General features: G+C 34.4%; 1 protein-coding gene across 1 annotated transcript in view; it reads left to right on the plus strand.

Moving 5' to 3' along the window:
* Positions 1-15417: 15417 nt before the first annotated feature.
* The window catches only part of LOC145664258 (UDP-glycosyltransferase UGT5-like), a 49131-nt gene continuing 48262 nt past the window's right edge, over positions 15418-16286 (plus strand). Inside the window, exon 1 of the mRNA XM_081730764.1 lies at positions 15418-16116. Within this exon, the coding sequence (XP_081586890.1) occupies positions 15559-16116 (558 nt within the window). The 5' untranslated portion in view covers positions 15418-15558. The remainder of the gene's footprint in view (positions 16117-16286) is intronic.

Genomic DNA, 16286 nt, shown 5'->3' on the forward strand with positions numbered 1-16286 from the left:
TTAAAATTTTGTATCCAGAGTATTTCTGATGAAAGTGCTAACAAATAAACTTCCAAGGAATTTCTGAATAAAATAAATTTAAACTACTCACTGACAAAACAATACTTTTATATAAAAATTAATGTGAGCAATAGTTTCGCCATCTGTCTATTTTGGATTCATCAGGTACTTTCTATAGAAGCGAAAATAGATACTTGACAAAACTGTTACATATTATTTTTATTTGAAAGCATTGTTTTGTTCAGCGAGTAATTTAATTTAAGCCGATGGAAGCAAAACTGGTAGATATGTATTAAGGTTCTGCACCAGTGATCTCATGAAGACAAATACACAGTAGGTAAACTATGGAGTTTAGCTTACTATCACTTGACTATACTACACACACAACACATAGATAAGATAACTTTATGTGTGTAATCCATGTTAGACTTTGAATTATACATATTACTACTGTCATTCTATTCCTAGGAAAAGGACCTTTGTTTGTTTGCAGGAATGTAATTACTAACAATACTTATTTATTTTGACTGTTATCATGGTTCGAAGAATCTTGAGAATGTCAATTCAAAGCAATTAGCTGTTATCAAAGCATAAAACTGTTCTTAGGTGGAAAGTCTTACTGTAATTAGAAAGTAATCCGGTAAGTAATCTTAACTATTTGTTATTAGTACATTTTACTTTCAAGTTGTAGATTTGTAGATTTTATTTGTTACGTAATTATAAATGGTCAAATTAGATTTTATGGTAAAATTTTTAAGATTTTCAATATTCAAGGTCAAAATATTCTCAAATTATGCCCTGAGACAATAATAGGCAGTAGGCAGTGTAAATAAGTAATGATTTCGTAACTAGATTTTGGTACATGAGTGAACCTAGACCTAACTTACTGTATGTTTTGGCAAATTTCTGGCAAGAGAACAGAAGCGGTGAGGGAGAACATGTAAAAATAATCGAAATTATCGATATTACTACCCAATCCATAGTTTTGTAAGGTTGCTGGGATTAAGAGTGACACTTCCGATGCCGTCCAGGTTCGTCGTTGTGGAGAGTGAGGGGTGAATGTGGGAAATGATAACATGTAAAAATAATAAATTGACGTATATTAGTGTTCAATCCTTATTTTTTTTAGGAAGGATGAGGTGAATAGTGACACTCACGATGTCATTTAAGTTCAAATTCATCCTCTATGAGTATCCTAAGGCGGAAGGAGTTCAAATATTTTCCATATATTCCTATGCTCTCCGTGAGGGTTCAAAGACCGGAAGATCAGTACAGTTCAGCAACAATGAGATTCATGAATTTGATTTGAAGTTGAGGAAGGGATTCAAAGTTAATACGAGGAGTGATTTCAAAGTAAGATTACAAAGCCTGCAGTGAAACGTGTATATACTATTTCATATAATCAATACAGCTAACAGATAGTACATACATTAGGTGTTTTCCCCCCACATAGTCTTTCATATCGGTTGAGGCACTTGTCGTGTCATGGGATAAGTTTGAAAAATTCCCTCCTGATAAAAATCCTGTTCACGAAGTGTTTCACCTCTTTGTCTGAAGCAAAGCGATGGCCTCCTAGGTGCTCCTTAAAGTGCAGGAACAGGTGAAAGTCCCTTGGAGCGAGGTCTGGGTTAGGGAGGGTGGTCAATGATGTCCCAGCTGTGTTCAAATCTTTTGATGCCGTGGTGGGTCTGAAGCAAAATGTTGCTTATGGAAGAGTGATGTCGCTAATTGAAAACTTCAGTCTTCAATCGGATAATTTAGGAAATAAATAAATAAATGAATTTCAGTATTTTTTTTTTGCTTGATATGTATGTTTTGTTATTGGTTGATTAATATCGGACTTCCGAAGGTAAATATCAAATTAATTTATTGACCGTGTCTGTAGCGACAACTCCCAGTCACGACCCCTTTTCAGTTTTATTAGAAACAGGAAAAGGAAAAGTAACTAAGTCAAGAAGGTAGGAGGAAAGAAGGAAAAAAGAGGGCAAGAAAAAAGGAAGAAGGAACTAGAGATTGAGAATTACTGGATAATGTTGGGATATGGTAAAGAAGCTTAAGTAATTATTGACAAGGTGATTCATACCCGAATTTTAATAATTGAGAATCAATTCTGAATTGATCCTGAAGAGAAACATGTTCTCTCATACTACCCTGACCTGGATCCAGGTAACTACAAAGTGGGAGTTACCCCGACCCAGGCCAGGAGATGAGAAGTCGCACCCCCAGAATATTAGTGTCGTAACTCAAAAAAGTTGATTTTACAGTAGAGGCAAAAAAACAGTTTTTACATTGAAATAATCCTTAATATTTTTGTTTCTATTTAAAACCATAACTTTATTTAAACACATGTATTAGTACATACTTTGTTGAAAATAGCTTGAGAAAATAAATGCGTATTTGTGTATTACAAATTACATATTCACGATGATTTTTACTTGCCTTGTGAGTTGCGACAGTTTTATTCGTACAGAGAAACATGTTTTTCTTTTTAATTAAATGACGCAATCTTCAAAATGATTCTCTAATCGTTGTAGAATTTCACTGATTTAGTTTTCATTCTGTAGATTTCAACTCCTCAGAGAAGCTGTGGTATTGTTTAGGTATTAGGTTGTTTTTGCACAATGTTAACAAGTCTGTCTTCTTGCTGTGGGATATAGCAATATCTCCATCTTTGTAAACAAGTCGTAATTGAGGTTGAGACTGTTGTGTCGCGCCGATCACGTCTAACTCGAATAAGTTTGTATTTTTGATCATCATATTCAGTTTTGTACATGATACAATTTTTTGCTGCCTTCTCGACTCTCAGAATTTTAATGTCTTGACAATGTATATACTTTCTCACCATCTTCATTTACAGAGAAATTGTTACCAATTTGAGACGATAGGTCTTTAAGGTCATAAAAGTCTTCTATATCCATTCTTTGACCAAGTAGGGAGTTCCACTCTTCTTACTTAACTTGATTACAGAAACCCATTGACTAGGAACGTATATTGGACCACTTCTAAGAACTCTCTTCTTCTGTTTTTCTATACAAGAATGCATGCTATCCTCTTCATTCTGTGTGTGGCCTGTAGTGAGGAATTTATGATTGATTGAAGGAATATCAAGTGTATCAACAGCGAACAAAAACATGGATGCCAAATGCCTATTTTTATTTTGTCAAATGCAATTGTCACTGTAAAATATTATGTCCTGTCCACCATTTAGCTTTAAGAAGCTGTACAAACAACTACCAATCTCATTTGCCCCTCTTTTTCCAAGAGTTTCATTCCACACGTAACAAAATCCTCTTTTGTCTTTAGTGCAGTAAATAGTGAAGTTATAAACTGATAATTTCCTTGCATAATAGAAATGTGACACGTCCCCACATGGCGTTGGTAGTACTGATTGAAGATCAAAACAATACACTGCAGCTCTGTCATTAGAAGAAGTATCCTTAACTTTCATCTCCCGTGATAGTTCTTTGTTTCTTTGGTGTTGAGCATATGCTTCTTCCAAGTCTGGTGTTCTTTCTTCTTCGGTAGTATTTTTCCAAGATTCACAAATATTACATTGATCTTTCTTCGGTTTGTAAAAGCTAGGATTAAATTCTGTGTTGAAAATTGTTTCGTAAACGTGCTTTTTGGCGAAAGGTTTACCTTCTCTTATACATTTCTCTTTATACAGTCTATACATTTCTGAAATAAAGTCACCTTCCAGATATTCCCTTTGTGTCTGATTTCTCAAGTAATGAGACTCTATTTTCGGAAAGGAATTGATATGTTCTCGAATGTCATACTTTACACTGTCGTCTACTCTGTGATGTTTCCCATGTTTTCCTCTTAGGTCCCCTTCCAGAATATCAAATTTCCCTTTCTTCTTCTGAGCGGTATACACGTATTTCACTAATACCCAAAGTATTAAGAAACATTGTTTTGCACTCTCGTATCTTGGTATTATTGTCTGTCTTTAAATAGTAAGCAAAATTTGATGATCTGGAACTGCCTTCTTTCTTTTTTTGATGAGGGCGAACCTCAGTCATGCTGTTAATGAGAAATTCACGCTGTCTGTTTATATCACCGATTTTCCAGAAAGCACTATGAATTGAATCCGAACATTTTCTTTAATCCTGTTATTACATCTGAGACGACATCTGTCACTACAAGGCAATTTTGCTTTACGTTCTTCAACGTTTCTTCCAGTTTGTGTGACGTAACTTAGTCCTATGTTTCTCTTTCTTTTTCTTACGTTCACTTTCCACTCGCTAACATTTTTCTGCCTCTTTCTCGTACGCTGCTTCTCAATTTGAGTAACACTAGCTTCAGAGTTGATATTCCCATCTTTGCTTGTTCCTGGTTCTGCAACAACTTCTATATTGTTCTCCTTTCTGTTCACACTTTCATCAGTCACCTCTTTGATTTCAAAATTACTTGATTGTTTGTTGGATACTTTACCTGGAGATACATTGATTGTATCATAATTGTCTGGAACTGGCTCCAAGCCTGAGAATGTTCTTGTCTTCTCATTTTCCTCTTGTAAGCTACACTCTGAAGAGTCCTCAGGGTTAGGTTTCCAGGTCTTATCAACATCACTATCATCACAATCACTGCCCAGAGGTGTTAATGCTGATGAAAGCTGAAGAAAGGGGAGAACGACTGCTAAGTGTCACTATAGATGCTACATTGTAAGACAGGAAAGTGTTTCTTCCAGGCGTACATTCCGATTTCTATCTAAAAGGACTGTCCTCACGAAGATTAAATGTTCTCTTAACACAACTAACTAACTAACTAACTCTATGGCCTATGGAACCCGGAGGTTCAATGCCGCGTTCACAAAAGCTCTCCACTGATTTCTATCCTTAGCTAACTGCATCCAGTTTCTACTTTGTATTCCAATCTCTGCGAAATCCATCTTAACATTGTCTTCCCATCTGCGCCTAGGTCTCCCTAATGGTCGTTTTCCGTTTGGTCTTCCAGTCAAGACTTTGAAAGCGTTTCTATTTTCTTCCATTCTAGTTCTCTTAACACAATCTACCCAAAAATTGAGAAATATGGTGATTGATGCACATTATAATTTACATTCCGTAATAACAACAAAAAAATCAATTGAAAAAAACACTATACCAGGATAATTCACTAACGAAATGAAAATGAGAACATGAACTAGATATAAATTTTGGCTCTAGATCACATCCCATACATGGCAAATCCTCATTTTATCTAAAATGGCCAAAACACCCAAAAAATTAACAAATTTTAAGATGAGGTAAAATTACGCTCTCAGAAGATTGCTAGCTTTAGAAATAAAGCCTTCATCTATAATATACATTAACAGCTGTACAAGCTCACAAACGAACTATGGAACAATTGGAACAGAAATAGTACTTGCAGAGTCTCTGACTCAATTGAGGTCTACGGCGCTCAGTGGTAGAGCGCTTACCTCTGGTTCAAAGGGTCGCAGTTCGATCCCTATGTAAGTTCGAGGTGGACGACATCGTGTTCTTGAGTTTTCTCGCGGTTCTCGCGTTTCCTCCCATTTTCTCATTCCATCATTTCTTTAATCATCATTCACTTGTAATTTCATCCGTCTCCATTAGCACTTTGCTTTCATAACCATGCGATGTTAAACTAAAGATTTCATTTCATTTCTGTCTCAATTGTTCTAGTTTCTTTGTAAGTTTGCACAAATGTTAATGCAGGTTATAGGTGGAGTCGCCATTCGTAAAGCTAGCTATCGTCTGAGGAGAGTACTCTTACTTCACCTTAAAATGGACAACCCATCACACTTCAAAACAGTCAGAATGCCCTAACAAAATCAGAGTTGTTAGTGACATGGAAATTATAATCATTCTCTCCACGTATGACACATATATCAAGTTGCGTTGAATATTCAGTGTTTTAGCAGGAGAATTCTTACCTCTTCATCCATTGATACATCTTCGTCATCATCTGCAGTACGTTTTGCCTTTAATGCTAATGATAATATTCTCGTTGCTCTTGTATCATAAGGAACACGACTCATCTTGCAGCCTCCTTCACCAAAGGACTACAGTAAGTTTATGAGACTAGATTACTCCTGCAGTTTGTTATAGAGAATGTTTTGCTTCTAGTGGCTAAAGTAAGAAGGTGTTTCACCCTTAAAGCGTTGTTCTAACAATTATCGGCCTATTTGATGTAATAATAATAAAATATCACAAAACGTAAGCCGATCTCTTTTCGGAAGGAAAGTGTTTTACGACAGTATTATTCTGGAATTGTAATCTGAAACGTGAACTAGATGGGGAAAAATACTGTCGTAACAGGTTTACGACAGTATTTCACTGAGTTCTATAGAACATTTCTATTAATGTAAAACTGTAGTTTCGTCTCCCCTTCCCCTATATTAGGAGTATGACTTAGTACACTCTTTCATTGTTGAAACATCACAGCATAAGCCTAATAATGTGAAAATCTCAAAAATCGAATTTTTGGAGTTACGACACTATTATTCTGGGGGTGCGAAGTATTCATTTAATCGTTTGCCTGTTATTTCCAAATGTTAAATAACCTTTATCCAGTACCTGAATTTCCAAAGCGGAGATCGAACACATGGTTGATAAAGCCAAGGAAAGAAATTTAAAAAAAAATCAAAGTGATTTACATATTTTCCACAAATCAGAGTTCCTGAAATTTTTGAGGAGACTGTCGTTATCTGAGCTCGTTCTGTTGTTCTGGCTTTTCTCTCACAGCCGATTTTGTTTAGTTAGAGTTACTTATTTTTCATGACTTCGGCCATGAACTAAAACACATATAGTATTACATACACACACACACACACACACACACACACACACATATATATATATATATATATATATATATATATATATATATATATATATATATATATATATAGTAAATACCATTATCGTAAATTCACATTAAAAGCTACCACTTAAGACTAAAGTTATTACTCATTCACACACACGCAAGCATTTATACAGAACAATGTACTGACTTAGGTAAATCAGCTTTAAAGGAAACTATCAACTAGCTACATTTTATCAACATTTATTACCTCTATTAAGATAGACATAAAATGTTAAGAATATGCAAATAAGTATACCTATAAATATATTATTACACATAGAATCTTGGATTACATCAATATAGATTTGATATTAACAAGAGGATGAAAGAAAGAGAAACAAGAAAAAAAATTAAATTTTCATAAAATAAAACGTAAATTTGAAATCTAGTTACATTCTATTATATCTCATATCAAGGAAAGAAAAACATTTAAGATGATGGTTAAATGAGTCCATATCTCATATGAATGAAAAGAAAAAAACTTAAAAAGATGATTAAACGAGTCCTTTTTCGTACTTTCAGAAGACCCTTTATGTCACGTGTTCGTAAGACACAATTTTGGTGTCCATGTACTTAATTTCATTTTATTTAGATATATACACATTAAATAATATAGATTGTGAACAACACATATTCAGTTTGTAGACTTATTTGTTTATACATTTTTTCCAATTTTCAAGATTAAGAAAACAAAGTTTTGTCACTAATTTCCCAGTGACTATCTCATTTTGCATTCCATTTATTATCTCATCCATTTACTAGCTTTTACATCACTATCACCTTGTATCATATTAGGTGCACACATTTGTAGTTATATTAACACAATGTAGAGAAAAAACGAGAATTTCCTAGGTTCGGAGAGGTTTTACTTTTGTATCAAGACCACAATTACTGAAGCGGAAAACTGTTCAGGTTCAAGGATTCGTATATGATGAATGAAATTGAAATGTAACTGTACAGGAAGGTTTCAGGTTTATGAACTTGAGGGTAAACTTAATAAGGGTTACGACGACCTGCCTTAATTTCATGCCACATGCAGTTAGTATAACAACAGAAGATGTTAATATTTACATATATTAGTTAACCACAAAAGAATAATATCTAACAGAAGGCGGTATACTTTAAACTCACATTTATATTCGTCGAATTTTCCGAAACTATCGAAACCAACAACCGTTCGGTGTAGGTACCCATATCCTTTACACATATTTATCTACGTAATTCAACATTATACATTTACTTCAATATCACATTTATATTCGACACATATTTATATTTCAACATACATACATTCAATTATCATTTAATTCTTCAAATCAATGACCCTGCTTCATAAAATTCTAAGGTTGCAACACTTCACACAAGAAATATCCGACTATATAACAACTGATTAACCACGCATAATGATAAGAATTTATATTTCAAACAATTTGAAAACAATGGTTATTTAAAGTGCAAGGCAGGCATGTAAACACAAAAATTATATATAAATTTTACAATATACTATCCTGATAATGAAATCTCAAAATGTTAATAGAATTATGGGCCCAAACATCTACACAGCATTCATCTCTATGGTGATCAATAGAAACAAAAGTGGAGATAATGAATAGTACAACGGAAGATTTCAAACGGATAATAATAAAAGAGTCGAAAGCAAAATTTGGATTGTATACGAGATTATCACTCGCATCGCGGTGGGTCAAATTGTAATGGAAACAGTCTTTTGATATTTGATATAAATGAATACCTCCACGAATCGTGTGTCCCAACATCTAAGTTGGAAATTCAGTTTCAAATTATGTATGTTAAATGGTAAAAATTTGTTAGGTTAAAACTTGGGGGGGGAAGGTTGAGAATTTAAAAAAATCTTAGGGAAAAGAAATAGAAGGATAGCTGGAGAAGAGAAACAGCGGCGCCAAAGGAAATAAGCTAGGACACAAACTACAAAGATAAGTGATCGAATTTTGTATATGACAATCGTCAACTTCAGAGCCAAATATACTCTTCGATATGCCAAAAAAGGTGGCCTACTAAATGTGTGGCCTACTGGAGAAGCCTTGTTGCCAAGAAGCAAGTCTGTGTCTTGTAAATAAGAACTTCACAAGTTATTTCTTGTGAAATTATTATTTAGTAACTGTCTCCGGCCAAAACCAACAACGGAAAAAGGAAGAGGAGAGGCAAGGCGACATAGCCCTACATTTTGAAATTTCTAAAACAATAAAAAAATATCCGACCCTTCAGAAAACTGAGAAGAGTTACAAGTAAAGTATGAAAAACTAGAGTAAAGTCGATAAAATAGAGAAAATTCTAACTGGAATTTGCCAAAATTTAAAAAATAAATAAAATAATTTTTTTACTAGTAAGTTGTTTGCCAAATTCTTACTAGTCGCCACCAGTCCGCAAGGGCGCTAACCTTGAGGCGTCAACTAATTTCAAACACTATATACTAGAAATAAAAGAAATGAAAATTCATGGACATTGGGGTTTTGGAAGCTCTGGTATGGAATAAACAGATTCTTCTGTAATAAATTTATTATCTTATTCACTTTTATCTATTTCGTCACCTCTGCGAACAGTGGTAAAGCGGCTTAATCAGGTGACGAAAAAAATCAAAGTTGCAGAGTACTATCGCAAATGTAAAGCTGAACTCGTATAGTTAAACTGTGCCAATTAGGAAAACAGCTATTTGTTCTATAATTATTTGGAAACTATCTGAAACTATTAACTACATGAACACTATTCACATCGTCAGAGCAGATGATCAGTGAGTACACACTATTACGATTGGATGTTAAGAAACGAAGTGCAAATATAATCCATTATTTAAAAAAAAAACAGTTCCTCATGCGAAATTCCAACGTAATGGTTACTGCTCGAAACATTCATCATTACATATAAATAATCAATATCGCATGGCAAAGAGTACTATTGGGCACATAAATTTACAGGTGTCTTCTCATTTAATCACTCTTACTATAATATTTACAGGATGTATCAGACCACCCATTCCAGGCATTTTCCCGGCTCGTAGTGCACGTAGATACTTGAAACAAAAAATGAATGACCAAATCGTATGTGGGGAACCAAGTGGGGATACTTCCATATCCAGTGGTGTAGCGGAAATATTTCAACGGGGTGTCAACTTCAATATTTCAAATGGAAAGTAGTATCAATTTCAATTTCTTTGGAAGTATTATTGAAATAGAAACAACTTTTATAGGAAACAATTTTCGCTAAAGTCTACGGTTTGGCATCTACGAGTGTTAATTGTTGCTGAATTGCTACTATTAGACCACCCGTTCCAGACATTTTTCTCAGCTCGTAGTGCACGCTGCACGTAAACACATCAAACAAAAAATTGAATGACCAAATAGAATGTTGAGTATCAAATGGTGATGTTTCCATATCCAATGGCGTAGTGGAAATACTTCCATGGTGTGTCAACTTCAATATTTCAAATGGAAAGTGGTATCAATTTCAATTTGTTTGGAAGTATTATTGAAAAAGAAAGAACTTTTACAGGAAACACTTTTCGTTAAATTCTACGATTTTGCATCTATGTCTTATTTGTTATTTAATTGCAACTACAGAACAAAAACTTTACGAGGGGTGCACTGAAAGTCTGAGCATTTTTTTTCACAACCGTGATCTTTATTTGTAAGTGAAACCAAATACATCGTCTCAATCTATAACCTTTCTTTTACGTTTCCACATAGTCTCCGTTCTTTTGCGCACATTTTCCCCATAGTTCTTCAAATTTGAAAGTACCCTTGCGATAGAATTCCGTTCCAGCTGCCCGTAGACACTGACGTACTGCTTGACGAATATCCTCCAATGTCTGTATAGATAGCGTCGCATCTGTTCCTTCACAAAACCGAAAAGATGGTAGTCGGAGGGTGCCATGCCGGGGCTGTAGGGAGGATATGGAAGTGTTTTCCACCCAAATCTTCTGATCTGCTGCATAGTGGTACGTAAAATATGGGAACACGCATTATCCCATTTAAGGATGATCTTCTTTCCCATTGCGCTTATCACGTAAGGGACGACGGAGCTTCAAAAGTGACTGGATGTAGCAGGCAGAATTTATGGTTTGTCCAGGCTCAAAAAAAGTGAACTAGAACCCAACCCTCTGCATCCCAGAAGACGCTCCCTATAACTTTTCCTATCGATTGCATTGTTTTGGCTTTCTTTGGTGGCGAATTCAAGTGGTGCCATTCCATACTCTGTAGTCTTGTTTCAGGTTCATAATAATGGAACCAGCTTTCATCTCCAGTCACAATACTCGTTAATAGGTCATCACCTTCAAGTCAAAATCTCATTCCGAAACCTACAGAATTAATTCAGTCTCTTGAATTCATTCAAAATAATCATTGATATCTTTCTGAACAGTTTCATTACTTTGAGGTCCGATTTTGAATGTCATTTAACCTCAATGTAAATACTGAGGACTAGCAAATAAAGATTAGAAGCCAAAAGTATAATTAATTTTAGAGCTGAGATTAGCAGAAAAATGTTACACAGTTTCAGAAGTGCTAGAGCCAACCTTTAGGAACAGGCATATCCAAGTCTTTTGATTAGAGTATAATTAATAACCTTGAAAATGAAGACTCTTAAGTCCAATTAACATTATCGTTTTCATTTTTGTCTGTGTGAATATCAGAAATGCAATAATTGCAGCTTTCATTTACTTTACAATTTTAGGCTTAGCTTAAAATGAAATACCTTTTACTAGTATTTTAATTTTTCTATGGACTCCGTAGAGCAGCACAACTTGATTGATGTGGTCTAACAATCAATAATCCACTTTTATACTGTGTAATCTATGTAGACAATCCATAACTATCTAATATTCTGAAATCATATTTCCAATATTTTGATGAATGGACATTGTTGTAAAAACAACTAAACACTATAATTTTAAGGGAAGAAATTTGAATTGAACATTTCTACTCTCAAGAAAAACTGCAAAGAAGTTTGATAGCTCATCACCTTGTGTCAGGGTAATACGGTGGATTTCCAAATAAGTAATACGAAAACAATGTAATGTTTTAATACTGGATTTCATCTATTGGAGCTGTATGAGTGATTTCCTCTCCTCAATATAATATTGAAGAAAAGTGTTAGGTACTGTTATTTTTTACAGTGTAATTGCTGGAAATTCCCAGTCATACTATTGTTAATCTAGATACGGAATTCTGTGCAATTGAATATTATGAAAGCCAATATTGGGAAAATTTAAGCGTAATATCTACCACTTTACAAAGGGAAATATATTAATGAGTATGTTACTTATTAAATGAAATGAAATCTTTCAGTTTAACGTCCCACGATTATGTTTTTTAGGCTAAGGGAGACAATAATTCAAGCTAGTGAATCATAATGGGAGAATTGATGGAATGAGAAAGTGGAGGAAACGGGAGTACCCCGAGAAAACTCACGGTCACGATGTTGTCCACCACAGACTTACTTGGCCGGCGATGAATTATTCATGTACGTGGTAATTTTAGCATGACCATATTTACTGCTGATAAAATTTGAATAAAGAGAATCTGAATTTGATGTCAAGCAATTAAATTTGAACTTATAAGCCATTCTAGGCTAACGATGTCAAAGATTTAAAGTATGCCATATGTATCCCTCTCAAAATCTGGATACGATTACATCCTAAATTTGTGTTTCACAAACTAAGATTTGAACTTACGTCTCATTACAAAGGAAAGAATTGTTAAAATTTACATCACTCATGGAAAACTTGGAAGAGGGGGACAACTGGTGATCTTTGAAGACGGGGAAACTAGTTGTCTAGCTACCTCCAGCACAACATATAAGATCTAGAACGATGCGTAGTTATGGTCAAATAGTTGTTTCAGACCATCGTCCTTACCAAATGATACACGCTACTCCATTTAGCACATTATATCCAATTTCGAGAAAAGATATCTATGGCCAGAAGTGTATCAGTTGTAGCCCTAAGCGAGTACATGAACTCATTGCCACTTTTTAAGAGAGGTACCTTAGGCTGAGTGTAGAATGTGTATTACTATATTTTTAGGCAATGGTGCGTTTTTCTATATTGAAGCCCATACTATTATACTTAATGTTCTCCAACATACAAGACTCTTGAGCCAAACTAACATTATCGTTTTCATTTTTGTCTGTGCTTATCAGAAACGCAATAATTGCAAATTTTATTTGCTTGATCATTTTCGACTTAGCTTAAAATGAAATAACCTTCATTTTACGTTTTATTTTTCTTTAGTTCGTAAAGCAGTGCATCTTGATTGATGTTTGTCTAAAAATCAATAATCTACGTTTTAAACATAGTACATCATGTAATATATGTAAACTATGCATAAGCTACTTAATATCCCGAAATCATTTTTTCATTATTTTAATATATGAACATCGCAACAGCTAAACAACATATTTTTAAGGAAAGAAATTGGAATTGAACATTTCTCCACTCAAGAGAGAGTGCATAGAGGTTTGATAGTTCATCATACCTCGCGTTAGACAAATTACATTATTTGAAGCACTCTGGTAAAATGGTTCCTTGTACAGTAACAGAATAATCATCGACGGACACCCAGGCCCGTATTCAGGGGGTCTAGGGAGCCAGGCCCCCTAAATTTTTGCTGCCACCCTTAAAATTTTCACAGTAGGCTTGCAAATGAACTATAATATGATGAACTATAATATGGTTGGATCGTCCCTCTAGCTTTTTGGGCTGGCTACCGCCCTGGTGAATACCTATCTTGTTTTTGAACCAAGACAAACTCTTACAGTGCTAAATCCAGAGATTATAAAAGAACAAAGCATGCCAATGCTTCATGATTTGTCAACGAGTAGACCTACAACCTATTGATAGTCTGTCCATCTACAACTGTCACTGATTATCATCATTGGTACCCAAATGTTTATAACCAGTTTCAAATAACAACGTTTATTCTTAACCATTTTCCTACGAAATAAATGCAGAAACTCTAAATTCAAACAATAGTTTCATTGAATCGCTCTTTTCTTCCTTTATTTGATTTTTCTAGACTTCCAAATTACGCTACGCATAAGTGTCGGAAGAATTATAGAACTTCTATGTACTTCTGTCTGTCTGTCGACAGGCATTAGAGCAAGAACTGTTAGAGATATCGAGAAGCTGTTTCTTGCAATCGATCCAGAGTAGCAAGAATAATTTCTATCTCCTCTGTTAATCCTCTATTCGAACAAGAAGTAGTAGAAAGCAACCGCTGTCAGTGTCAACGCTAATAGCCATAGAACATAATCGATAATAGATAGTTATAATTGGGTTTTTACAATCGATTTAGAATCTCAAAAAAACATACCATACAAGCCCGGAACACTTTATCAAAACCTGGAATGGTTGAAAGTTAGTACTTCTGGTTTCAATATTGATTTATAAAGAGCTAAAACGGTAAGAGAAACCGAGAAGTGTTTTTCTCAATCGATTCAGTGTCAGAAGAATGGACTTCATCTCCTCCGTTAACTCCCTACCGAAATCGGAAGTGGTGGAAATCACCCGTTTTTGGTTTGAACCTTTATCGACATAGAACAAAAAGGACAACAGATAGCGGCAAAGAGTTTTTATTTATTTATTTGTTTGTTTGTTTATTTATTATTTATTTATTTATTTGTTTGTTTGTTTATTATTTATTTATTTATTTATTTATTTATTTTGCATTCGATTCAGTGCCTTAAGAAAAGTTTCCATCTTCTCCTGTATCTTTCTAAAATTTGGAAGTGGTAGAAATTTAAATTAACGCTTTACGGGTTTCACCTTTCGTGATCATTCTATTGCAACAGGAAGTTATAGATCTGTCTTAATATTGAATTCGCATAGTTGGAAGTCTACCATAGTTTCACAACTGAGAAATGAAACTCACTTATGTTAAAATATTAATAACAAGGATAGTACTATATATATCGCACGTGCATGAACTTATCCGATCTTGACGCAAATTAGTATAGTGCTACAACTAGACAGGCTTAGTACTCATATAAAATATTAAGATGTGAAAACCTTTTGTTCCTAAGTCAAATATGGGCTTAGACTAAATGAAATCATGAAATTTTAGCAAAACGCTATAGATTAGATTCCATTGATCTTGACCAATTCCAACGTAGTTCTAGACATTGATCTGTTTATTATTCATATATAATCTTTAGTGTTGATAGCCATTTAACTAATCACTTAGAATACAGAATACACAGAATTTATATAGACAAACAAAGTAATGAGCAGGCGTATTGTATTAAAGTCAACTTTCAATTTCTTGTGAAGATCATCCATCAAAATACATCTGCAGCTAGGAAATGATACATTTACACGTATTAAGTTCGCCTACGTTGATTAATCTTTTGTTGTTTTGTATGCTGAAAGACGAATTTTTCTCGCTTGAGCTCAACTTACTTATTTCTTTTATCGTTATACAGGATATTGCAAGAATGAAGACGTGTCAACTTTTTCTAGCAATTGCTTCAGTGGCAATATTTTCAAAGAGTGTCAACACGTACAGAATTCTTGGTATATTCCCAGTAGCTAGCCGAAGCCACACTCATATATACAGTGCTGTAACTTCTGAATTAGCAAGAAGAGGTCATGAAGTAGTGGTCATAACACCCTACCCTCTGAAGGAACCTGTTCCAAACCAAGCAGAAATCTTCACAGAGTTTGCTCATGAGCATCATTCGAAAGCCTTTAATCCATAGCAAATGAAGAATCAAAGTGCAGTACAATTAATCCTGAATGCATACAATTTTAGCAGTGAAATCTGTGAAAAGACAATTGAATTACCAGACGTTCAACGACTACTGACTTCCAAACAGAAATTCGATGTAATTTTCCATACGTTATTCTTCAGCGATTGTTTCCTGGGTTTAGCCTACCAGTTTCAAGCACCTATCATTGGAATATCACCAAACACAATGACACTATGGATGAACGATATAGTAGGCAATCCTGATCCTTATGCATATGTGCCCAATATCTTACTTCCTCTAACGGACAGAATGACATTTAGTGAACGATTGATGAACACAGTTACCGGATTTGTATCAAAATTACTGAGACAAATTGTGTTTCTGCCTTTGCAAGATAAATTTGTTAGACATAAGTTTGGGGAGTCTATGCCTCTTCTTGCAGACATTGAAAGAAATATTAGCATTATATTTACAAATTCCCATGTGGCTCTCAATCCTCCGAGACCATTGGTTCCAGGAGTTGTTGAAATTGGTGGAGTACATATTAAACCAGCGAAACCCTTACCACAGGTAAGTGGATATTATATAGCCCTAATCATAGTAATTACGATCATAATTATAAATTAGCCATTTGATCCCTTAAACGCCTGTGTGTATTACCTAACAAAGTTTCACTTGTATGTTTGCATATGTGAAATTAATAATATATTTTTGAAATTGTTTAATTTCTTAACTTATGA

This window comes from Thermobia domestica, chromosome 11 (genome assembly GCF_964235325.1).
Source record: "Thermobia domestica chromosome 11, izTheDome1.hap1.1, whole genome shotgun sequence".
In the NCBI taxonomy this organism is placed as follows: domain Eukaryota; kingdom Metazoa; phylum Arthropoda; class Insecta; order Zygentoma; family Lepismatidae; genus Thermobia; species Thermobia domestica.